This window comes from Ictidomys tridecemlineatus, chromosome 1, assembly GCF_052094955.1.
Source record: "Ictidomys tridecemlineatus isolate mIctTri1 chromosome 1, mIctTri1.hap1, whole genome shotgun sequence".
Taxonomy (NCBI): Eukaryota; Metazoa; Chordata; class Mammalia; order Rodentia; family Sciuridae; genus Ictidomys; species Ictidomys tridecemlineatus.
Window position 1 is genome coordinate 190,766,677 of NC_135477.1, and position 24,484 is coordinate 190,791,160.

Here is a 24,484-nt window from a genome sequence, read left to right on the forward strand (position 1 = left end):
CATTTGACCCAGTTATTCTGCTCCTCAGTGTATACTCCAATGATACTATAGTGACACAGCCACATAAATATTTATAGCAGCTCTTCACAAAAGTTAAGCTGTGGAACCAATCTAGGTGCCTTTCAACACATGGAAGGATAAAGACAATGTGTTATATATACACAATGGATTCAGCCATGAAGAATGAAATTATGGCATTTGCTGGCAAATGAATGGAACTGGACACTGTCATGCCAAGTGAAATAATCCAGTCCTCCAAATCCAAAGTCTGAATATTCTCCTTAACATGTAGTTGGTAACACACATAAGGGTGGAGGATAAAAGAACAGAAGTTTGTTGGTTAGACAAAAGTGAATAAAGGGCTGAGAGGGGAGGGGATATAGTAGAATGAATCTGACATTACATTCCTATGTTCACATATGAATACATGACCAGAAAAACTCTACATAGATAGGAGAAGTTATATGCTATGTATGTGTAACACACCAAAAGAACTCTATTGTAATGTATACCTAAAAACAAATAAAAATTAGAATTCACTACTTCTTTGTTGATCCACTTTTAGGATCGTATGATCTATCCTTTAAACAGTTAAAAATTCCAAATATTTTATTATGTACCTATCTGTTGGGATGGCTTCAGTGGCAAATAAAAGGACACTTAACTTTAAGAAGAATAAGTTTGCAATCTGACACCTCATGTATTCAACCAATCCATAGTAAGAGCCTTAGCTCTACATCTACTGAGACATAACAAAAGTTCTCCAAGGTCTTTTCCTAAAAATATTCCTAGCATATTCTGTTTTCTAACATTTTGTAGCTGTGAATGAGAATTGCATCTATTGATAAATTATAAATGTCGGAACAGCATTAAACACATGATCTATATCAATGAACAATGTATCACAATTCTGAAAAGGAGCACAAGGCTAAAAACATAGGCAAATTGCATGATTTTTCTCCAAGTCTTTTGTCTCTGCTTCTAGTGCTCATCCACAAAGCCAGTTACTTCTGTCCTATGAATGGATAAACACCAAAGAAGGCCTGTGTTTCAAAATACAAATGACAAATAAGGCAAAATGTGTAAGGCTCTACTCAGAAAATCCTGAGATTTATACTCAGTAGCATTTGTTTCATCTCAGTGAACATTGAAACATGAGTCAATATAAAATAAAGGAAATAAATAGATCTTATGTATTAGGAACAAATACTTACCAGTAATTTATTTCTAAGAACATATTATGGTATGCCATTTTTTCCAAAGGTGTTTTGTACTGAAGTAGGAGATTACTTGAAGCAAAGTGTTTGTTTCTCTTCTTAAAAGTGAGAAAATGATTTACAAAACCAGAGTATTTGCTGGCCCCACTTTTCCTCCTTACTTAACAGTGGAAGTAGTAATGCACATTAATACAACAAGAGAGCAAAGTCACTTCCCCAAACTAGAAGATCTACTATTAGAAGCAAGGGTTTTGAGATCATAGAAAAATCAACTATTCCTCTGGAAAATATTAAAAGTCTTTTCTCTTTATAAGGCTACTCTGAAAGTCATCATGGAACTGCTGCGGAGAAATACAGTTGAATTAAGAACATTACTTAATTCAATGGGACAAAAATTGCATCCCTCACCTCCAAAATATGTACATTATGGTTATAAATATATGGATTTAAAACCCTCTATACTTTCCCATAATTAATAGATTTACTGTTTAACTATATTACACACACACTCTCTCTCTCTCTCTCAATCATTTGAAAACAGAAGAAAATAATTCAGGAAACATTTCCTTTTTGTTTGCAAAAAAATGTGTTACTGAAATTTCATATTGTAAATTCTGGCATTATGGTCTCATGGAAATTGTAGGTTTCATTTTGTTCTGCTAAAATCTACAAATTTATTTCAGCAAGGTTTTGGCTGTATATCAGCAGGTGACAGAAGTCTAAAAGATTAATTTAAGAGTGGGACCTTCAAGATTAAAAAATAATTCCAAAAGATAGATTTATTCTTTATGAGTAAATGTCTTACATTTCACTTGCACAAATGACAGATAAATTTGGGTGAGTGAAAACATTTCTTGGGGTGGGGATGTGGCTCAAGTGGTAGCGTGCTCGCCTGGCATGCGTGCAGCCCAGGTTCAATCCTCAGCACCACATACAAACAAAGATGTTGCATCCGCCGAAAACTAAAAAATAAATATTAAAATTCTATCTATCTTTAAAAAATTTAAAAATTAAAAAAAAACCATTTCTTAAATGCAAACAGAAATGTAATTGTCAAACATTTTTTTAAAAAATGATTTAAATAGGTACATAGATATTTAGTTTGTATTTTAACATAAAACACCTAAATTTATATTTATGTCAGTGATTAAACTAAACTTCTTCATTCAGAAAACAAATGCTGAACAACTACCAGATGCAAAGTTTTGCTGTAACTAGTTTTGTCATAAATATCATCATTTAAGAGTCAGATAACATTGTGGTATTTTTTTCTGGTTTGTTAGATCTTTTTTTAATTTTTTTATTGCCAAATAATGAACATTGTGTTTTAAATCAAAATAGTAGTTCACACCCCACATACCCATGCTTTGGGAAACAGCAGACTGCATATAAATGGAGGTCCTATAAGTCTGTGTTTCCTGACATTGTGGGAGATGTCTGAAGTGTGCAGAAGTACACACACATGATGACTGCATGTTGGTGAAATTGCCAAACAGCACATTCCTCAGACCACATTGCCATCATTAAGTGAAACATGGCCACATAAATAAGTTAAAGGGATTTTATAAATAATTCAAATGAAATACAGTAAAAATTTGAAACTTTACTGAACGTTCATTTACCTGATTAAAATGATTTCTTGCAGTCTCCAATTCTGTATCTATTGTACAAACAGAGATTTCAGCTTGCTTTCTCACTTGATCCTCTTTGTTAAATTCTGTTTCTTTTTCTTTTAGTGGGTTCTTATTTTTTTCATGTAACATATCATCATTTTTTCTCTTCACCTCATCTTCTTTTAAGGTATATCTGAAGGTAATATGGATGCCTTTTAATTGATTTTTGCCAAAAACCAAAAATGTCTTTTTATGTTCTGGCTCTTTGTATGCTGATTTAGTATCTTAATAAAAATTTTATGTTCTCTGAAGCTTTTCTAGTTTAACATTTTAAATTTCTCTTTTAATATTGTGTAAAACATACATAATTGAAAGTCAATAATAAAAGATTGTTTTGTTATTTGATAAGTTTCTGTTACTAGCAAATCTTTTAGATACCACGGAAAAGTAAATTAGAAATGATTTGGTAAATTGACAAGTTTAAGGTAATTTTTTTTGCACAATCATAGGTCCTCCCCAGTTAAAAAGATAATTTCATGTCAAATAAGCTTTAAAGTCATGTTTATATACAAACTTATGAATTCAGTAGTAATATCATTTATCTTCATAAAATATGTCAGACATACCTATAATTGGCTTACAATGTAACAGCATATTCAGACATTCTTTTTTCAATATGTGTCTTTTGGGGCTGGGGCTATAGCACAGTGGTAGAGTGTTTGCCTAGCATGAGTAAGGTGCTGGGTTTGATCCTTAGCACCATGTATAAATAAAATAAAGATATAAAAAATATGTATCTTTTGTATTACTATAACTCCGAACTGGGATAAATAATCTAATACCTGTTATTATGCTTTTTATGTTTCTTTTATGGTAACACTCTCAACTTACCTTTTTGATCATTATGTATTTTACAAAAAACTCAAAATCCATTTTTGAACAAGATGGGACCTAATATTTAAGACAATAATGAAGAGTAATGTTCTTCAACAGATGAAGGGATAAAAAAAATATGTGTGTGTGCACACACACAATGGAATATAAGACATAACAAAAATAAATTTATGTCAACATATAGTCTACTGTCATGTATACCTAAAAAACATAAAAAGTATATGTCCTTTCAATACAGAAATATGAACAAATTTATGAATGAGAATGAATTTGAATAAAAAAATAATCTGTTTTCATTTCATTTTTTAATGAATGTTAATGTTAGAAGTGTAGCCTAGTATCTAGCTCAGCACTAGCACATCACACTAGTAACACAAAACCCTGAGTTTGATCCCCAAAATCAACCTAAAAACTTTAAATGTATAACATGTTTCAGGGCAGTGAAAAATGCCTCGCTGGTGGAATACAAACTTTCTTGAGAGAAATTTAAAAATCCTGTCATCTTTTTAAAGTTTCCCAACTTTAACCAAATAACTCCATATTGAAATTTTTTTCAAAACTAAACAGAAATATAGAAAGTTATTTTTTTTCTTTTCTTCTCATCCCCAAATTTGGTACCAGAGATTGAACCTCCAGAAGCTAAATCCCTTAGTTACATCCCAAGGTCTTTTTCATTACTTTCTTTTGTTGTTGTTGTTGTTGTTGTTGTTGGAGACAGGGTCTCATTAATTTGCTTAGGACATTGCTGCCCATGTTAATGAGAAATACTTCGAACTTTTGATCCTCCTATCTTTGTCTCCCAAGCTGCTGGAATTATAGGCACATGCTATGGTATCTGAGTAGGAAATGATTTTTTTATAAATGATATTTCTTGAAATATTAATTGTAATAAAAAGTTAAAAATATAAACAAATAACAATCCCAAATTATGCTTGTTAAATAAATAGATTACTAGCAGATGGGGTTCCATAGAGACATTAAAATTGTGATGGGGAAAAATATGAACTTAGTTTTTAGAAGTAATCATATTTAATAATATGCTATCATATTTGTAATTATTTTATAATTTATTCACGTTTTCTCCTTTGCAAAGTGCTAACAGATGAGGCAGTAGTTAAAAAAATTTTTGTCCTTTCTTATTTTACTGGATTAAAGGAAAAGACTCCACTCCTTCTTTCAACCTAGGAAATAATACCTCAAATTGTGGAGTTGTTGTTTCAATTCTATATTTTCTTGCTTAAACTCTGATACACTCTTTTTTAGCTCATGAATCTCATTTTCCAGTTGTGCATTTTTTTCAAAATGTAGTGAACACTGTGTGCAGTGACTTTTTTTGCTTTTTATTATTCTTTGAAGTGATAGAACTGCTTTCTGGATTTTCGAAAGGCTAACAGAATCTGTTAGAAAAAAGAAGATAGAAATAAAATATGTGACTAATTTAAATATATGAATGCTGTATATTTCACATGCATTATTTATATACTAAAACAATGAGTGCATAAAACACATGACACAATATGCTGAACTCTGAAGATTATAGCAGATGAGATTAGACCCCTATTGTTCTTTAGCTTAAAATCTAATGGAGAAGACAGACACAAAAAAGATCATTATAATTTTAGACAGATGATATTAGAAAGAAGGTTTGTGATCTAATACATAGATCTGATCTTTAGAAAAGATTCCCTAAGGAAAATAAAAATACACTGAGAAATGAACAGAAATCAGGTAGAATGTGAAGAACATTATTCTTTCCAACATAAAAATTCAAGTTTTCCAACTCCCCTGTGGTCTATACTTGTCTTGAACAGAAACTAAGAGGGACACTCCCACTATAACCTGCTGCTGGACTTTGGTCTTGAGAGAGACAACTCTTTATCTTTCTTGCTTTTTCTTTATTCCCTGTTTACTAGGTTCATTTCTCCAACTATTAGAATATATCAGCACTCATGTTATAAATAAATATTCTATCCAAAAGAACTGTGTAGAATATGTTGTTCTTACCATGGACATGTCCATCGTCTTTCTCTTTTGCTTTATGATGTTTCTCTCCAGATGAGTGAGAAACACACATCTGTGGAGAATCCTCAGAAAATACCTGCAAAATAAAGGACCCCAATGAGCTGCATGAAGACTTCACCATCACTCTTTTAGACATCACCCAAATTTTGGTCTTGAAAGCAGCTAACTAACATGTAGATAACTGCAGACTGAGCAGTCATACTTTCCATAGCGTGTCTTAGCATTGTGCTCCAGATGAAGCTGAACACTTATCTTCCAATGGCTCCTGATTTGGTAAAAGCAGGGTGGATGTCATAGAAAAGGCATTCCTTGACAACATGCTAACAAAGGTGTATACACCCCAAAGGACGGGAGGAATGATATTCATTGTAACTCATCCGACTTTGCATTCACCATCAAATGTGAGAAGGCTTTCAAGTCTTATTTTAAAGAATTTTGAGGAGTATGTTTCATATTAAATAGGATTACACTTTTTAAACAATGAACTAACAAAGTTTTTGTTTGAAAATATGAGACTTAGGTGTTCAGTTGGGGATTTGACACTGAGATATGGCTCCTGCCCAGGATACACCCCAAAGGGAAAGCTGTAAACCCAAGGACCTACATATGCCAGCCAAATAAAATAAATCTAGATGTGTGCTAAATCTCACACCAGGAATGTTGGCAATGTGAGAAAAAAGATGAGATAGCATCTCTAAATTCCATCATCCCCCCATTAATGCACACAAATACATTTCTTTAATATACTAAGACATTTTGATAAAATTATTCAACATATTGACTGAATTTTCTGCAAGGATGAGAAACAAAATGAAAAGGTCACCACAGAAAAATTGTTTAATACATGTAAGAAGACAGAAATTGCGTCAACATACTTTATACACAAACAGAGATATAAAAAATGTGCTATATATGTGTAATAAGAATTATAATGCAGGGCTGGGGATGTGGCTCAAGCGGTAGCGTGCTCGCCTGGCATGCGTGCGGCCCGGGTTCGATCCTCAGCACCACATACCAACAAAGATGTTGTGTCCGCTGAGAACTAAAAAATAAATATTAAAAATTCTCTCTCTCTCTCTCTCTCTCTCTCCTCTCTCACTCTCTTTTTTTTTAAAAAAAGAATTATAATGCATTCTGCTGTCATTTATTTTTTAAAAAATCAATAAAAAATAAACAAAAAATAACAAATAAACATTAACCAGGATTTAAAGTTTATAAATATATATATATTTCAACTTGTAGCAAATAACTACTGATTTTCACTAGTATTTTGAGCCTTTGACAACATCACCCTTTCACATGAATGCAGTCAGTGACCATTATTACCATTCATAACCCAGGTGGTTATTCGTCAGTCTCAAATTTAATCTCAACTTTTTATTTTTCAAAATGTTTATGCAAGTGGAAGCACAAGCAACATTTAGAATTTTTTTGCCTCCATTACATAGTAAATTTAGCTATAAGTTGACAGGACTACTAATGCTATTTTCAGATTCTAACCAGTTCAGAGTGGTTTTAGATGTAATTAGTAATATATAATGCCTGGATTCCAAAAGACTATTTAAAAGGTATTTTCATTTGGCCTCCTTTACTTTCCTCAAGAAAGAAAAACAAGAAGGAACAGGAAGAAATGCTTTATATGTTGACAAACCTGAGACTGGGTGCATTGAGCGTCATCAGAACTTTTGTGCTCTTCTTCTGAAGTCATGTCAAAATGGGTCTCTGCTGATAAATGAATACATTTACTCACATTCCTTAGAACTGCATTAGAAAGCGTGAACATCAATCCAAATAGAAAAGGATGATTGTAACACCAAAACAACTTAATATTCCCAAATGTGATTTCCAATTAAGTTTAATGTTTGGTAAATAATTACTGGTTTCAACTTTCCACAGTTTTTCTTTTTTCTTTTTCTTTCTTTGTGTATACACCTTGGGAGTGGACCCACAAACTTATGCATTCTTGTCAAATACTCTAACATTTAGTTCTATCCCATGGACACTTTAATTGGCAACTGGAGTCCTCTGAGTGGACTGAATACAGCCATCCTTCAAGGCTTCGACTTCCAAGTAGTTGTGAATAAAGATGTACCCATTTGCACCCAACAAACATTGAGTTCTCAGGGAGTATTTTTTCTTGATCCAAATCCTCAACACACATCTTATAGAGACATACAGGATACAAGGTTCAGTGCAAACCATATTGCCAAGATTTGTCTACTCAAGATCAATGAAATTTGCTCAGAAACAAGCTTGAAAATACACATGGAAAGAAGGGCTGATTCTGGGAAAATGTTAGTATAGAGTAAGCTGCATTCTAAGCTGCACTATTGCATGGAGACCAAAGAGTTGGTGAAGAGCTTCTCAGCAAAGTGAGTGAAAGAGGGATTTTATTCAAATCCCTAAAATTTCTGAACACTGAAAAAGTCCTGAGATTCAGTAAAATGTGTACCATAAACAAAAAAAGCCTACAACCTGCATGCAGATCTGCCTCAGACAAAGGGGGAGAGAGAAGAGGAAGTTGCATTCTAAGTTGTACCATGATGTGCCCTGCTAAGGAGAAACCTGAGATCAAAAATATTGCCTTAACTGATCTGACCAAAAGGTGCACTATGCACTGGTGCTTAAAAAGCATGCTCTTCTCTCAATGAGTGATGGGAGTGCTGAAGCCATAGCCATCCTCGGAAAGAGTGCAACAGTAATTTCTTTGATTCAGTTCCTCTAAACAACACACACACACACACACACACACACACACACACACACGCACACACACACATGAGGATCCTGGAAGTGCCTATCAAGGGACCTAGGTTGTGCCTCATGGAAGGTAGAAAAAACTGGTGCAGGCTAGACTATATCCATGTGACTCCAGTGAGAAGGGCAAAGGGGAACCTATGTGTCTGGAAGCTAATGTGACCAGCTGAAGTGTCAGAGAAAATGACCTAAGAAGGAAGAGAAAATGTGCCCCCAGGGATGGTGTTTTTTCTGGCTACTCACCCCTCAAAAAGACAGGTGAGAGGTGAGTAGCCAGAGAGCAGGAGATGGCGAGAGCATGAAATTCTGTAGGCCCACACAGAGAAAAGTATGAAATAGGTCAGGATTTGTCTCAGAATAAAGGGATAGGTGAGGCCTAATGCCAGAGGACAGTTGAGGCAGAAGAAAGGTATAAAGATACAGAATGAGGCTTGGCTTATGTCAGGAAATATTTCTAAGAAATTTCAGAAGGTTGACCTTTCACATTCTAAAGAGATGCTTATGGTGACATTTGCATGGTAGCTAGTTCACTCCAAAGGCTGGAAATAGGGAGAATGTAATAGTATGATATGTAGGGGAAACAACTCAGAATTGAGGGGATATTCCCAGAAACAGAGGAGAGATCATTTTCTATGACTACTGATGACATTGTGAGGAAAATCCTCCCACCTCTTTGGGAAAACCACCTTACATGTGAGAACACTGGTAGCATTTCAAGTGTTTTAACATTGTGTTCCCTGGAGTGTTGTAATGTAAAACTTACCCAATTCGACTGTCTTTTCTTTCACCTTGCCTAATCCTTTCCGTGGAAGCGCCTTTTTTATTGTGATGGGATCGGTACGCTTAGAAAGAAGATAGTACATAAAGAGTGTATTTTTCATTGACTACAAAGTTAATAATTTAGAATAAATATAGAAATTTCATTACCTTTCTGAAATCAGATGAATCCCTAGAGGCTGAAAAACAAAAGGGGTATATAATCAAGCAAAGTTGAAGAGGACAAAACAACTCATACATTACAGATGCCTCCACATACATCTGAGGTCCATGGTTCAGCTGTGCTAAAAATTATGCTATCTCCTGGGTTTCTGTGCTGGCTGGTTTGGCTGACAACAATCATGTGACTAAAGGAATTTTGTGAATAAGTTTTGTGAAACATGCTGTTCATTTCACAAACCTGAGATTATTTGTCCAAGGACCATAAATAAAACAGACAAGGAAACATATACCAATGCAGAGATACAGATTGATGGAGAATCCAACAATCCTCTAGTGGAGAAGCAAAGAAGGTCCCTAAGAGCATCAATGGCAAAGGTGAAGTCAAAACAAAAACAAGCCATAGAACCTATCTTACTGAAATACTATTGAAAAGATTTAATCTTTATAATTTTAAGTATGTATATTTTTACTGCCTTTGTCCTTTCATTTTTGCTTAGTAAGGCCAAAGTTGTGTTCAGATCCCAGGGAAATGTTAGGTTCATTTCTCAACAAAGATATCTGAAGGAGTCAGTTGATATACATATTTTGACACTGAAAGCTATGACATCTATTATTTGTTTCTTATATTCAGGTGGGATGCTGGTTCCTCTTGTGCATCCTCTATTCCTGTATTCTCTGGTTTAAACAGATTAGATTTTCATGATCCCCTTGTGTGAGAACAGATAGTTTCTACATCTAAGAAATAAGGGTTAATTGGTTTAAACTTTTGAGACATAAAAATTTAAAGGGAAAGTTGAAATGGAAGAGCACAGCTTTATCTGATAACAATAATATATTATTACACACACAAACACACTCATATATGACAAAGATTTTGGGTATTCAAAGAGTAAACTGTATAAAGAGTTCTGTTTGCAAATGAATTTGGTTTGGTGTGACTTGCCAGTGTTTTAAGTGTATTCACAAAAGGCCAGGCCTATATAATATATAATTATAATTAGCTTTTGAAGGATGAGGATGTACCTCAGTAATGAAGTGAATTTCTAGAATTCCCATGATCAAAATTTTATTTTCAGGCAAATAGGAAAGAAATACAGAAAGTAATTATGTAAGGAAAAAAGAGAGGGAGGTAAGGGAGAAGGAAGGAAGGAAGGAAGGAAGGAAGGAAGGAGAGAGGGAGGGAGGGAAGGAAGGAAGGAAGGAAGGAAGGAAGAGAGAAAAGAAGAGAAAGAGTAGAGCTGTCATTAAAAATCACTAATGATTCTGAAATGTAATTTTGCTCCTCAGAATGACTCAATTTAAACCACAGCAAGCAGTATGTCTGAGAGGTATGGAGAAAAGATGGTCATGGCTGGAATCTTTCCCCAACTTACAAGCCCCTCATGATTCAAATGATGGACAAGTTACAGTCTCTCACATATTGTGAAAGATAGATATACTGATAGCCCCTGAATTGCAAGCTCTCAGTTTCCCCTTCATTCCCTCCAAGATTACCCAGCTAACTTATTTTGTTTCTTCCACATTTCTCCTTCCCAGGCACTTTTCAAATGCAACATCTTGATCTCTGGTCTTGATTCTTTATATTTTCCATTTTGTCAATGAATTATCCCCACTCTTTCTTTTTCTTTACTTTTTTTTTAGTTGAGGATGGACACAATGTCTTCATTTTATCTATCTATCTATCTATCTATCTATTTATTTATTTATTTATATGTGTTGCTGAGGATAAACCCAGTGCCTCAGGCATGCAAGGCAAGCACTCTACCACTGAGCTACAACCCAAGTCCACCACTCTTTCTTAATTCCCAATTTAAAGATTAGACCTAAGAAATATAAATTCTATACTTTGAGTTCTTATCACTTGCCAAGAGACAAGATCAGAATAAAAACTAGATGTATGTAATAACTTTATTATATTTGATGTTCCAGTGGCTCTGCATTTAGTTTTGCTAAAAGGAAATCCTCTCCTGGCCTCTTTACATGGTGGCCGGCAGATAGTGATCATTGGAGTCACTTTACATGAAAGAAAACATAGATGTGCAGGCCAGGTAAGTCAGAGTATACATTTTGAATAGGGATCGCCACAGATGATCTATTAGAGTCTGAGAGTCTGGGTCTGCACTTAGTCTGCTTCTCATTTCCCTGCCTTCAAATGCCTTACAGTAATACAGCCAGTTTTCCACCCAATGATGTTCCCAAACCTGAACGATGAGAAGAAGTCCTTTCTCCTTCATTTACTCACTGTATTCTCTCTGCTTTTCTCAGTGTCTATTCTCCCTTCTCCTTTCCAAATTGTCCAAAGAATATTTTAAAAACCTATGAATTTAGGTGTCAGTCCATAACAATTTGCACATTTTTCCACTTCCCATACTTTTGTGTCTGCCATCTGTGCTTCATCCCAGGTAGTGGCAAGAATGTCTATGATATAGGTATTTTTATTTTTTATTTGTTTTAATTACAATATTGTTTTACATAAATTTATGACCAGACACATGGATTTATGAACATTTCACTTAAACAGAAAAAAACCTTCCTTTCTTCATGATCAGTTCTTCACATGTCAATTGCTTTCTAATGACAACTCAGAAATGAGTGGTGAGAAAAAATATTCTCACCTTGAGTCATTTGCACAACTGGAAACTCTCACTTTCCTTCCACATTTTGAACAGGTGGTCTTTTTATTCTGGTACATGACTGAAATTTAGCAGCCTTCATGGCTTCTTTTTCCTTCATTTACTCGCTGCACTCACTCTCTCTGCCTTTCTCAATGTGTATTCACCCTTATCCTCTCTACTTCACAATTTCCAACTCCCCTATGATCTATGCCTGTCTTGTATAGAAACTAAGAGGGACACTCCCACTATAACCTGCTGCTGGACTTTGGTCTTGAGAGAGACAACTCTTTATCTTTCTTGCTTTTTCTTTATTCCCTGTTTGCTAGGTTCATTTCTCCAAGTATTAGAATATATCAGCACTCATATTATAAATAAATATTCTATCCAAAAGAACTGTGTAGAATATGTTGTTCTTACCATGGACATGTCCATCTTCTTTCTCTTTTGCTTTATGATGTTTCTCTCCAGATGAGTGAGAAACACACATCTGTGGAGAATCCTCAGAAAATACCTGCAAAATAAAGGACCCCAATGAGCTGCATGACGACTTCACCATCACTCTTTTAGACATCACCCAAATTTTGGTCTTGAAAGCAGCTAACTAACATGTAGATAACTGCAGACTGAGCAGTCATACTTTCCATAGCGTGTCTTAGCATTGTGCTCCAGATGAAGCTGAACACTTATCTTCCAATGGCTCCTGATTTGGTAAAAGCAGGGAGGATGTCATAGAAAAGGCATTCCTTGACAACATGCTAACAAAGGTGTATACACCCCAAAGGACGGGAGGAATGATATTCATTGTAACTCATCCGACTTTGCATTCACCATCAAATGTGAGAAGGCTTTCAAGTCTTATTTTAAAGAATTTTGAGGAGTATGTTTCATATTAAATAGGATTACACTTTTTAAACAATGAACTAACAAAGTTTTTGTTTGAAAATATGAGACTTAGGTGTTCAGTTGGGGATTTGACACTGAGATATGGCTCCTGCCCAGGATACACCCCAAAGGGAAAGCTGTAAACCCAAGGACCTACATATGCCAGCCAAATAAAATAAATCTAGATGTGTGCTAAATCTCACACCAGGAATGTTGGCAATGTGAGAAAAAAGATGAGATAGCATCTCTAAATTCCATCATCCCCCCATTAATGCACACAAATACATTTCTTTAATATACTAAGACATTTTGATAAAATTATTCAACATATTGACTGAATTTTCTGCAAGGATGAGAAATAAAATGAAAAGGTCACCACAGAAAAATTGTTTAATACATGTAAGAAGACAGAAATTGCGTCAACATACTTTATACACAAACAGAGATATAAAAAATGTGCTATATATGTGTAATAAGAATTATAATGCAGGGCTGGGGATGTGGCTCAAGCGGTAGCGTGCTCGCCTGGCATGCGTGCGGCCCGGGTTCGATCCTCAGCACCACATACCAACAAAGATGTTGTGTCCGCTGAGAACTAAAAAATAAATATTAAAAATTCTCTCTCTCTCTCTCTCTCTCCTCTCTCACTCTCTTTTTTTTAAAAAAAAGAATTATAATGCATTCTGCTGTCATTTATTTTTTAAAAAATCAATAAAAAATAAACAAAAAATAACAAATAAACATTAACCAGGATTTAAAGTTTATAAATATATATATATTTCAACTTGTAGCAAATAACTACTGATTTTCACTAGTATTTTGAGCCTTTGACAACATCACCCTTTCACATGAATGCAGTCAGTGACCATTATTACCATTCATAACCCAGGTGGTTATTCGTCAGTCTCAAATTTAATCTCAACTTTTTATTTTTCAAAATGTTTATGCAAGTGGAAGCACAAGCAACATTTAGAATTTTTTTGCCTCCATTACATAGTAAATTTAGCTATAAGTTGACAGGACTACTAATGCTATTTTCAGATTCTAACCAGTTCAGAGTGGTTTTAGATGTAATTAGTAATATATAATGCCTGGATTCCAAAAGACTATTTAAAAGGTATTTTCATTTGGCCTCCTTTACTTTCCTCAAGAAAGAAAAACAAGAAGGAACAGGAAGAAATGCTTTATATGTTGACAAACCTGAGACTGGGTGCATTGAGCGTCATCAGAACTTTTGTGCTCTTCTTCTGAAGTCATGTCAAAATGGGTCTCTGCTGATAAATGAATACATTTACTCACATTCCTTAGAACTGCATTAGAAAGTGTGAACATCAATCCAAATAGAAAAGGATGATTGTAACACCAAAACAACTTAATATTCCCAAATGTGATTTCCAATTAAGTTTAATGTTTGGTAAATAATTACTGGTTTCAACTTTCCACAGTTTTTCTTTTTTCTTTTTCTTTCTTTGTGTATACACCTTGGGAGTGGACCCACAAACTTATGCATTCTTGTCAAATACTCTAACATTTAGTTCTATCCCATGGACACTTTAATTGGCAACTGGAGTCCTCTGAGTGGACTGAATACAGCCATCCTTCAAGGCTTCGACTTCCAAGTAGTTGTGAATAAAGATGTACCCATTTGCACCCAACAAACATTGAGTTCTCAGGGAGTATTTTTTCTTGATCCAAATCCTCAACACACATCTTATAGAGACATACAGGATACAAGGTTCAGTGCAAACCATATTGCCAAGATTTGTCTACTCAAGATCAATGAAATTTGCTCAGAAACAAGCTTGAAAATACACATGGAAAGAAGGGCTGATTCTGGGAAAATGTTAGTATAGAGTAAGCTGCATTCTAAGCTGCACTATTGCATGGAGACCAAAGAGTTGGTGAAGAGCTTCTCAGCAAAGTGAGTGAAAGAGGGATTTTATTCAAATCCCTAAAATTTCTGAACACTGAAAAAGTCCTGAGATTCAGTAAAATGTGTACCATAAACAAAAAAAGCCTACAACCTGCATGCAGATCTGCCTCAGACAAAGGGGGAGAGAGAAGAGGAAGTTGCATTCTAAGTTGTACCATGATGTGCCCTGCTAAGGAGAAACCTGAGATCAAAAATATTGCCTTAACTGATCTGACCAAAAGGTGCACTATGCACTGGTGCTTAAAAAGCATGCTCTTCTCTCAATGAGTGATGGGAGTGCTGAAGCCATAGCCATCCTCGGAAAGAGTGCAACAGTAATTTCTTTGATTCAGTTCCTCTAAACAACACACACACACACACACACACACACACACACACACACGCACACACACACATGAGGATCCTGGAAGTGCCTATCAAGGGACCTAGGTTGTGCCTCATGGAAGGTAGAAAAAACTGGTGCAGGCTAGACTATATCCATGTGACTCCAGTGAGAAGGGCAAAGGGGAACCTATGTGTCTGGAAGCTAATGTGACCAGCTGAAGTGTCAGAGAAAATGACCTAAGAAGGAAGAGAAAATGTGCCCCCAGGGATGGTGTTTTTTCTGGCTACTCACCCCTCAAAAAGACAGGTGAGAGGTGAGTAGCCAGAGAGCAGGAGATGGCGAGAGCATGAAATTCTGTAGGCCCACACAGAGAAAAGTATGAAATAGGTCAGGATTTGTCTCAGAATAAAGGGATAGGTGAGGCCTAATGCCAGAGGACAGTTGAGGCAGAAGAAAGGTATAAAGATACAGAATGAGGCTTGGCTTATGTCAGGAAATATTTCTAAGAAATTTCAGAAGGTTGACCTTTCACATTCTAAAGAGATGCTTATGGTGACATTTGCATGGTAGCTAGTTCACTCCAAAGGCTGGAAATAGGGAGAATGTAATAGTATGATATGTAGGGGAAACAACTCAGAATTGAGGGGATATTCCCAGAAACAGAGGAGAGATCATTTTCTATGACTACTGATGACATTGTGAGGAAAATCCTCCCACCTCTTTGGGAAAACCACCTTACATGTGAGAACACTGGTAGCATTTCAAGTGTTTTAACATTGTGTTCCCTGGAGTGTTGTAATGTAAAACTTACCCAATTCGACTGTCTTTTCTTTCACCTTGCCTAATCCTTTCCGTGGAAGCGCCTTTTTTATTGTGATGGGATCGGTACGCTTAGAAAGAAGATAGTACATAAAGAGTGTATTTTTCATTGACTACAAAGTTAATAATTTAGAATAAATATAGAAATTTCATTACCTTTCTGAAATCAGATGAATCCCTAGAGGCTGAAAAACAAAAGGGGTATATAATCAAGCAAAGTTGAAGAGGACAAAACAACTCATACATTACAGATGCCTCCACATACATCTGAGGTCCATGGTTCAGCTGTGCTAAAAATTATGCTATCTCCTGGGTTTCTGTGCTGGCTGGTTTGGCTGACAACAATCATGTGACTAAAGGAATTTTGTGAATAAGTTTTGTGAAACATGCTGTTCATTTCACAAACCTGAGATTATTTGTCCAAGGACCATAAATAAAACAGACAAGGAAACATATACCAATGCAGAGATACAGATTGATGGAGAATCCAACAATCCTCTAGTGGAGAAGCAAAGAAGGTCCCTAAGAGCATCAATGGCAAAGGTGAAGTCAAAACAAAAACAAGCCATAGAACCTATCTTACTGAAATACTATTGAAAAGATTTAATCTTTATAATTTTAAGTATGTATATTTTTACTGCCTTTGTCCTTTCATTTTTGCTTAGTAAGGCCAAAGTTGTGTTCAGATCCCAGGGAAATGTTAGGTTCATTTCTCAACAAAGATATCTGAAGGAGTCAGTTGATATACATATTTTGACACTGAAAGCTATGACATCTATTATTTGTTTCTTATATTCAGGTGGGATGCTGGTTCCTCTTGTGCATCCTCTATTCCTGTATTCTCTGGTTTAAACAGATTAGATTTTCATGATCCCCTTGTGTGAGAACAGATAGTTTCTACATCTAAGAAATAAGGGTTAATTGGTTTAAACTTTTGAGACATAAAAATTTAAAGGGAAAGTTGAAATGGAAGAGCACAGCTTTATCTGATAACAATAATATATTATTACACACACAAACACACTCATATATGACAAAGATTTTGGGTATTCAAAGAGTAAACTGTATAAAGAGTTCTGTTTGCAAATGAATTTGGTTTGGTGTGACTTGCCAGTGTTTTAAGTGTATTCACAAAAGGCCAGGCCTATATAATATATAATTATAATTAGCTTTTGAAGGATGAGGATGTAGGTCAGTAATGAAGTGAATTTCTAGAATTCCCATGATCAAAATTTTATTTTCAGGCAAATAGGAAAGAAATACAGAAAGTAATTATGTAAGGAAAAAAGAGAGGGAGGTAAGGGAGAAGGAAGGAAGGAAGGAAGGAAGGAAGGAAGGAAGGAGAGAGGGAGGGAGGGAAGGAAGGAAGGAAGGAAGGAAGGAAGAGAGAAAAGAAGAGAAAGAGTAGAGCTGTCATTAAAAATCACTAATGATTCTGAAATGTAATTTTGCTCCTCAGAATGACTCAATTTAAACCACAGCAAGCAGTATGTCTGAGAGGTATGGAGAAAAGATGGTCATGGCTGGAATCTTTCCCCAACTTACAAGCCCCTCATGATTCAAATGATGGACAAGTTACAGTCTCTCACATATTGTGAAAGATAGATATACTGATAGCCCCTGAATTGCAAGCTCTCAGTTTCCCCTTCATTCCCTCCAAGATTACCCAGCTAACTTATTTTGTTTCTTCCACATTTCTCCTTCCCAGGCACTTTTCAAATGCAACATCTTGATCTCTGGTCTTGATTCTTTATATTTTCCATTTTGTCAATGAATTATCCCCACTCTTTCTTTTTCTTTACTTTTTTTTTAGTTGAGGATGGACACAATGTCTTCATTTTATCTATCTATCTATCTATCTATCTATTTATTTATTTATTTATATGTGTTGCTGAGGATAAACCCAGTGCCTCAGGCATGCAAGGCAAGCACTCTACCACTGAGCTACAACCCAAGTCCACCACTCTTTCTTAATTCCCAATTTAAAGATTAGACCTAAGAAATATAAATTCTATACTTTGAGTTCTTATCACTTGCCAAGAGACAAGATCAGAATAAAAACTAGATGTATGTAATAACTTTATTATATTTGATGTTCCAGTGGCTCTGCATTTAGTTTTGCTAAAAGGAAATCCTCTCCTGGCCTCTTTACATGGTGGCCGGCAGATAGTGATCATTGGAGTCACTTTACATGAAAGAAAACATAGATGTGCAGGCCAGGTAAGTCAGAGTATACATTTTGAATAGGGATCGCCACAGATGATCTATTAGAGTCTGAGAGTCTGGGTCTGCACTTAGTCTGCTTCTCATTTCCCTGCCTTCAAATGCCTTACAGTAATACAGCCAGTTTTCCACCCAATGATGTTCCCAAACCTGAACGATGAGAAGAAGTCCTTTCTCCTTCATTTACTCACTGTATTCTCTCTGCTTTTCTCAGTGTCTATTCTCCCTTCTCCTTTCCAAATTGTCCAAAGAATATTTTAAAAACCTATGAATTTAGGTGTCAGTCCATAACAATTTGCACATTTTTCCACTTCCCATACTTTTGTGTCTGCCATCTGTGCTTCATCCCAGGTAGTGGCAAGAATGTCTATGATATAGGTATTTTTATTTTTTATTTGTTTTAATTACAATATTGTTTTACATAAATTTATGACCAGACACATGGATTTATGAACATTTCACTTAAACAGAAAAAAACCTTCCTTTCTTCATGATCAGTTCTTCACATGTCAATTGCTTTCTAATGACAACTCAGAAATGAGTGGTGAGAAAAAATATTCTCACCTTGAGTCATTTGCACAACTGGAAACTCTCACTTTCCTTCCACATTTTGAACAGGTGGTCTTTTTATTCTGGTACATGACTGAAATTTAGCAGCCTTCATGGCTTCTTTTTCCTTCATTTACTCGCTGCACTCACTCTCTCTGCCTTTCTCAATGTGTATTCACCCTTATCCTCTCTACTTCACAATTTCCAACTCCCCTATGATCTATGCCTATCTTGTATAGAAACTAAGAGGGACACTCCCACTATAACCTGCTGCTGGACTTTGGTCTTAAGAGAGACAACTCATTATCTTTCTTACTTTTTCATTATTACCTGTTTACTAGGTTCATTTTTCCAAGTATTAGAATAAATTAGCACTCATGTTAGAAATCAATATTCTGTCCAAAGAACTGTGTAGAGTATGTAGTTCTTACCATGGACATGTCCATCTGCTTTCTCTTTTGGTATATAATGTTTCTCTCCAGATGAGTGAGAAATGCACATGTGTGGACCACCCTCAGAAAATACCTGCAAAATAAAGGACCCCAATGAGCTACATGAAAACTTCACTATCACTCTTTTAGACATCAACCCAAATTTTGGTCTTGAAAGCAGCTAACTAAAATGTAGATAAGTACAGTCATATTTTCCACAGGGAAACCTAGAATTTGTACTTCAGATGAAGCTGAACTCTTGTCTTCCAATGGCTCCTGATTTGGTAAAGCAGGATGGATATCATAGAAAAGGTATTCCCTGAAAATTTAATAACATAAATGCATGTATTCTAAGAGTTTAAACAACCATGTATCACAACCCCACAAGATGAGAATGCATTAAATACTTAATTAAACATTATTGAGAAATATAATTAATATTATGTTGCATTACATGTTTTAAATAACAGACTTATGAGACTCAGTGTGATAAAGAGATTTGGAATTATGTGATGTTGAGCAGGAATAAGACTTTATTGGACTTGCCTCATTTTGGTCATCAGAGTCTCACAGGATCTAAAGAGCTTATAGTAAGTGTTTCACAGAGAGAAAATTCAGTTTAATAAAATGACAAAGTAGGGTGAAGAAATGTTTCTATGGTACTGTTAGAAAGCAACACACAGGATCTGGGTAGAGTAAACAACATGTTCCTCTGAGAGAGAACTAAAAAGTACACCAATGAAGAAAAATGGCAGCACAAAAATGTACAGCACTTCCTGACTATTTTTCAGAGCTTGAGTCATATTGGCTCCTGTATGCATTCTGGATAAAAAAAGAGCAGCTATGGAAAAAAAGAAAACCTGGAGAGGCACCGTATAGAGCCTCAGACCAAATGAAACCCAGAATTTTGGCTTTTAGAATAGTAAATGAATTCAAGGATTTCACCAGGCATCCATGGGCTGGGTGTGTGAGCTATGCACATTTGAGTGTATGAGAAAAACTGGTCTGAAATTACTGTTTGATTAGGATCTGCATGTATGTGTGTCTTTTCACTCACTCTGCCTGTGATACCCACAGAGCACCTGAGATGGGTGTGATTTTCCATGTTTATAATGTAACAAACTGAGCCACTGGGAAGGACCATCTTTTACCATAAATGTACTCAATGACCATCACCACTATATATGTTCATCAATTAAAATGGTTATTACCAAAACCACTAATTTTAACTTCTTCATCATTTTCAGGGGTTAAAAAAACAGAAACCCAAATAATATTCAGAAAAAAAATCTGCCCGAATCACAAGGATAATATTTATCTATATGTTATCCTGAATTTTAATGCTATTTTCAGATTCATAACCAGTTAAATTCTATTAGGTTTCAATATTAAATTATCATCTTTAGATTTCAAACCACTGTTATGAAAGATAATCAAATTTGTCCATATTGACTTTCTTAAAACAAGGAATACAGTAAGAAATCAGAAGTTTTAAAAAATATATCTGAGTGAACACACCTGTGGCTGCTTATTTTTGGTGTCATCAAGACCTTCCTCCTCTTCTTCAGATGATGAGAACCAAAGTGGTTCAGCTGAAAAATGTATGTAGATTTACGTAAACAACTTAGAACATTTAGAGAGAATGATAGTCTGCCAAAAATAAAAAGTAATAATAAGCTTGAATTTTAGGTGCTATTACCTCTTTAACTGTTTATTGGTGGGGTATACTTGTGTGTACTCAGTGATTTAAACCTAGAACATTGCAACATTGGCAAGAGCTCTGCCAGAGTTGTATATTTGTTTATTTTTGGAAACTGGGTCTCTCTAAAGTGTTTGTTTTGGCCTGAGACTGCCATTCTCTTGTCTCAGTCTCCCAATAGCTGTGTTTAGAGGTGATCCACTGTACCCAGCAGAGAATTTTTTTTCAGGGAATGTTTTTAGTGGTATAAAACTTCAATAGTCTACCTGAGGAGACACTATGTATCACCAGGTTTAAGAAACCAGAATATCTCAAAGGTATATCCACTCAAGATGAATGAAAATTTGCCAGAATTAAATTTTAAGAACACTAAAGAAATGTGGGGATACACACAATTTGGTATTCTCTTCCCCATAACAGTAACTTTTAAAAACAACTATTCATCAATAGTCATTTCCACAGTGACTTAGACTCTACTGTTATCAATGAACATCTTGCATATGCAATATTTTCCTACATTACTCTAAACAAATGTGTTCTTCTGTAAGACTTAGTCTGTTCAGTCCTGCATGATTATCAATCTCCTTGTCATAAACTGCTTTTTACCCCCTTGAGGTGTCTCAGCATTTCAGCCACTGTTCAACTGGATAGCTACCAGTTGACTTGTAAATTACTCCTTCCCCTGTCTAGCCCTTTGGCTCCTGAACTTGAGAAGACCTCTTTTATATCACCTTAGCATCAACAGTTTATTTGAACCGAGAATTATTATGTTCCCTATGAGAATAGAGTAAAAAGGTGCCAGGAATAATGGCTTTCCTAGAGCTAGGATTCAGCAGAGACTAAAGGAATGAGGTTACCAGTAAGAGGCAGAAAATGGGGAAAGCTTAAAAGGCTGCAGCTAGATACAGAGTGAAGCATTAAATGGGTCAGTATTTGTCTGAAAATATAGGGATTGGTGAGGAGCCATCAAGATGACTGTAAAATTAAGGGAAAGGATAAAGTGTTAGGCTGAACGCATGAAAGATTTCTGGGTAATTTTAAAAGCTGGCCTTTTATCTTCTAGAGAGGTTCATAGTCACATTTGCGTTGTAGCTAGATGGCTCCAAATGCTGACAATAGGATGAGTGTGGAGAGCATATGCATGAGCAGAAATGAATAAGAAGGTGGCAGGAATGCCAAATAGAGGGAAGTAGGCCAGAATGGAAAAAATGTTCCATGAAAAATAGAGGATATATCATTTTCTGGGACCAGTGTAGAATGAAGTTCCATTAAGTAATAAAGGACAAAGCTGGGTCTCTGGAATAAGAGGCTCTGTACTGTTACACAAGGTTTCAAATGGCATGTAGAATAAAACACACCAACTGTTTAAGTTCTTCGGGTTTAGCATGTAATATTTGAATTTCTCATTTTTGTATGTTAAGGGACTCATTTTAGTGCTTGGGGGTCAGTTTCCTGAATCTTGGATTTACCCAGCCTTCCAATGAATAAGAGAAAAAGCTTTGTGGCAGAGCCACTGCTTAGCATGCCAAAGTATCTGTGTTCAGTCCCCACCATTGAAAAGTAAACTAAAACAAAAGCAAACCAAAAAAGAAAGAAAAGCATGAAGAGGGAATATATAAAGTGGTTTGTGTAAGTAGTTTTGAATTTACAACTCTGGGTCAATAAAAATCATAAAAGAGTAATTTCCTAAAAATACTCTATTAGTTTTACAGAAAATGAATAATATAAAGAATACACAATAATACGTATGGTTTAATACAGAGATAATCACAACTGATGAAGGACATAGAATCCACAGCTGCATAAAGTACAATGTAATTGTTCAATAAAGTGGGTATTATATTAGAATTGAAATTAAATTTTGATTGGGTCTTGTTTCACACACTATACTTAATCTCTGGGTTCAGACACATATTTTTATGTTCATCTCCCAAGATTTGGAAATTATTGGCAGCTATGCAATAAGTTTTTATAAAATTTTGGAGGAAAATAGAGCCTCATAATTCACCTAACAGGTATAAGAATTCCGGGAAATTTAATTTTAAAAATGTCTGAGATAAAGATTTTTTTAGAAATCATTTTGTTGTGACTTTAAAGATACAATTTTAAACTTGTATGCCAATATAGACACTGGAATGTGTATGTATGTGTGTATGTATGTATATGTATATATATTTTTTACCTGATTTGCATATCCTTTCTTCTGTTGTCCCCACTGTATTCTTTTGAAGAAAATACCTCCTGTCTAAGATAGGCTGTATGGGTTTGGAAAGTAGATATTAAATATGTGTTGTACATTTTATACTATACACGGTTAATAATTCAAGACAAACATAGAAGTTTATAATTACCTGCACAACAGGATGTGTGAAATTCTGGAATACTGAAAAGCAAAGGGGATACACAATTCACAAAACATGAATATGACAAAATCACCCACACCTTCCTGCTGAATTGACATGGAGTCAAGTTCCAAGGGTTAGCTTTGATAAATAATATTTTAACATTTGGACTTCTGTGTTTGCTGGTTTTTGTTGAGTACAGCAGCATGATTCAAATATATTGAAGAAAAACATCCAATATTAGTTTAATCAAGCATAGAGTTAAGTTTTCAAAAGTGAGATTACATTTCCGATTACCACAAATATAATAGGGAATGCACACATGCCAAGTAAAGGTGCGAATTGATTGAGGGAATGGGGATATCTAATCAGAGGAGCAAAGGAGAAACTTTGGGGCATAAATATATAAAATAAAGAAAATAATTTAACAGCAGGTATGTTTAATGTAGCCTATCACAATCATTTCATTAACTTTATTACAGGTATGTATCCTGTTCCTCCATTTGTCCTACAATATAGTAAGTCCAAAGTTGTGATAACCATCAAGTGGAAAGTATAATTCATTTGCATTGAGGAAAGTTCTGAGAAATGATCAGCTTTGGTATACACTTATTAAAATAATCATTTTTCCATACCCATGGAGGACAGTGGTGTATCTTCTTTTAATATATCCTCTGGTCTGACCCACTGAAAGTTTCTTGATTCATTCATTTGAGAAGACATAGGAACTGTATCTAATAAATAATTTTAATAATCATAAAATATTAATATATGGTAATCCAAAGGGGAAAAGTGAACTGAAATGCAGACATGAAAAACCTTTTATATTTCAAATTCATTAGCATATATACAAAAAATAACAGCTTTGGTATTCAACAAATTAACCTAAAGAGTCTGCTGTTTACAAAATGAGCCTTGTTTGATATAACTTCTTAGACTTTCAAAGATTTTCATAAAATATCTGTCATATCAGAATACTAGCTATTTAGAGAAAAGGACTTGGCAGAGTAATTGAGTGCATTCCTAGCATGCCTAAAGCCATGGTTTCATTAAAGAAAAAAACTGTCTTTTTAAATGCCCCATATTTCTTAAATGCTATGTTTCTGATCTCAAATACTGATATCAATACATCCCTATACTTGGTGGTTATGCAGCAAAGGAATTAAAGTGTCTGGTTGCCCCAATTCTAACAGTTTCCCCTGCTTAAAACCATCTCTGGACTAG

The 24,484-nt window shown here is 35.1% G+C and overlaps 1 protein-coding gene across 3 annotated transcripts in view; it reads right to left on the reverse strand.

The window, feature by feature from the left end:
• Positions 1 to 24,484, reverse strand: part of LOC144364854 (ankyrin repeat domain-containing protein 26-like) — a 46,635-nt gene that overhangs the window by 15,203 nt on the left and 6,948 nt on the right. The window contains exons 3-17 of one of the 3 annotated variants that reach the window (XM_078014834.1): positions 23,896 to 23,994; positions 23,270 to 23,301; positions 23,101 to 23,173; positions 20,738 to 20,811; positions 19,220 to 19,313; positions 16,173 to 16,201; positions 16,009 to 16,087; positions 14,140 to 14,210; positions 12,475 to 12,568; positions 9,431 to 9,459; positions 9,267 to 9,345; positions 7,398 to 7,471; positions 5,729 to 5,822; positions 4,920 to 5,121; positions 2,840 to 3,023 (exon numbers count right to left, since the gene is read on the reverse strand). In XM_078014834.1, the coding sequence (XP_077870960.1) occupies positions 2,840 to 3,023; positions 4,920 to 5,121; positions 5,729 to 5,822; positions 7,398 to 7,471; positions 9,267 to 9,345; positions 9,431 to 9,459; positions 12,475 to 12,568; positions 14,140 to 14,210; positions 16,009 to 16,087; positions 16,173 to 16,201; positions 19,220 to 19,313; positions 20,738 to 20,811; positions 23,101 to 23,173; positions 23,270 to 23,301; positions 23,896 to 23,994 (1,307 nt within the window). Of the gene's footprint in view, positions 1 to 2,839; positions 3,024 to 4,919; positions 5,122 to 5,728; positions 5,823 to 7,397; positions 7,472 to 9,266; positions 9,346 to 9,430; positions 9,460 to 12,474; positions 12,569 to 14,139; positions 14,214 to 16,008; positions 16,088 to 16,172; positions 16,202 to 19,219; positions 19,314 to 20,737; positions 20,812 to 23,100; positions 23,174 to 23,269; positions 23,302 to 23,895; positions 23,995 to 24,484 lie in introns of all 3 variants that reach the window. The other 2 variants (XM_078014827.1, XM_078014823.1) reach the window with 2 other exon arrangements.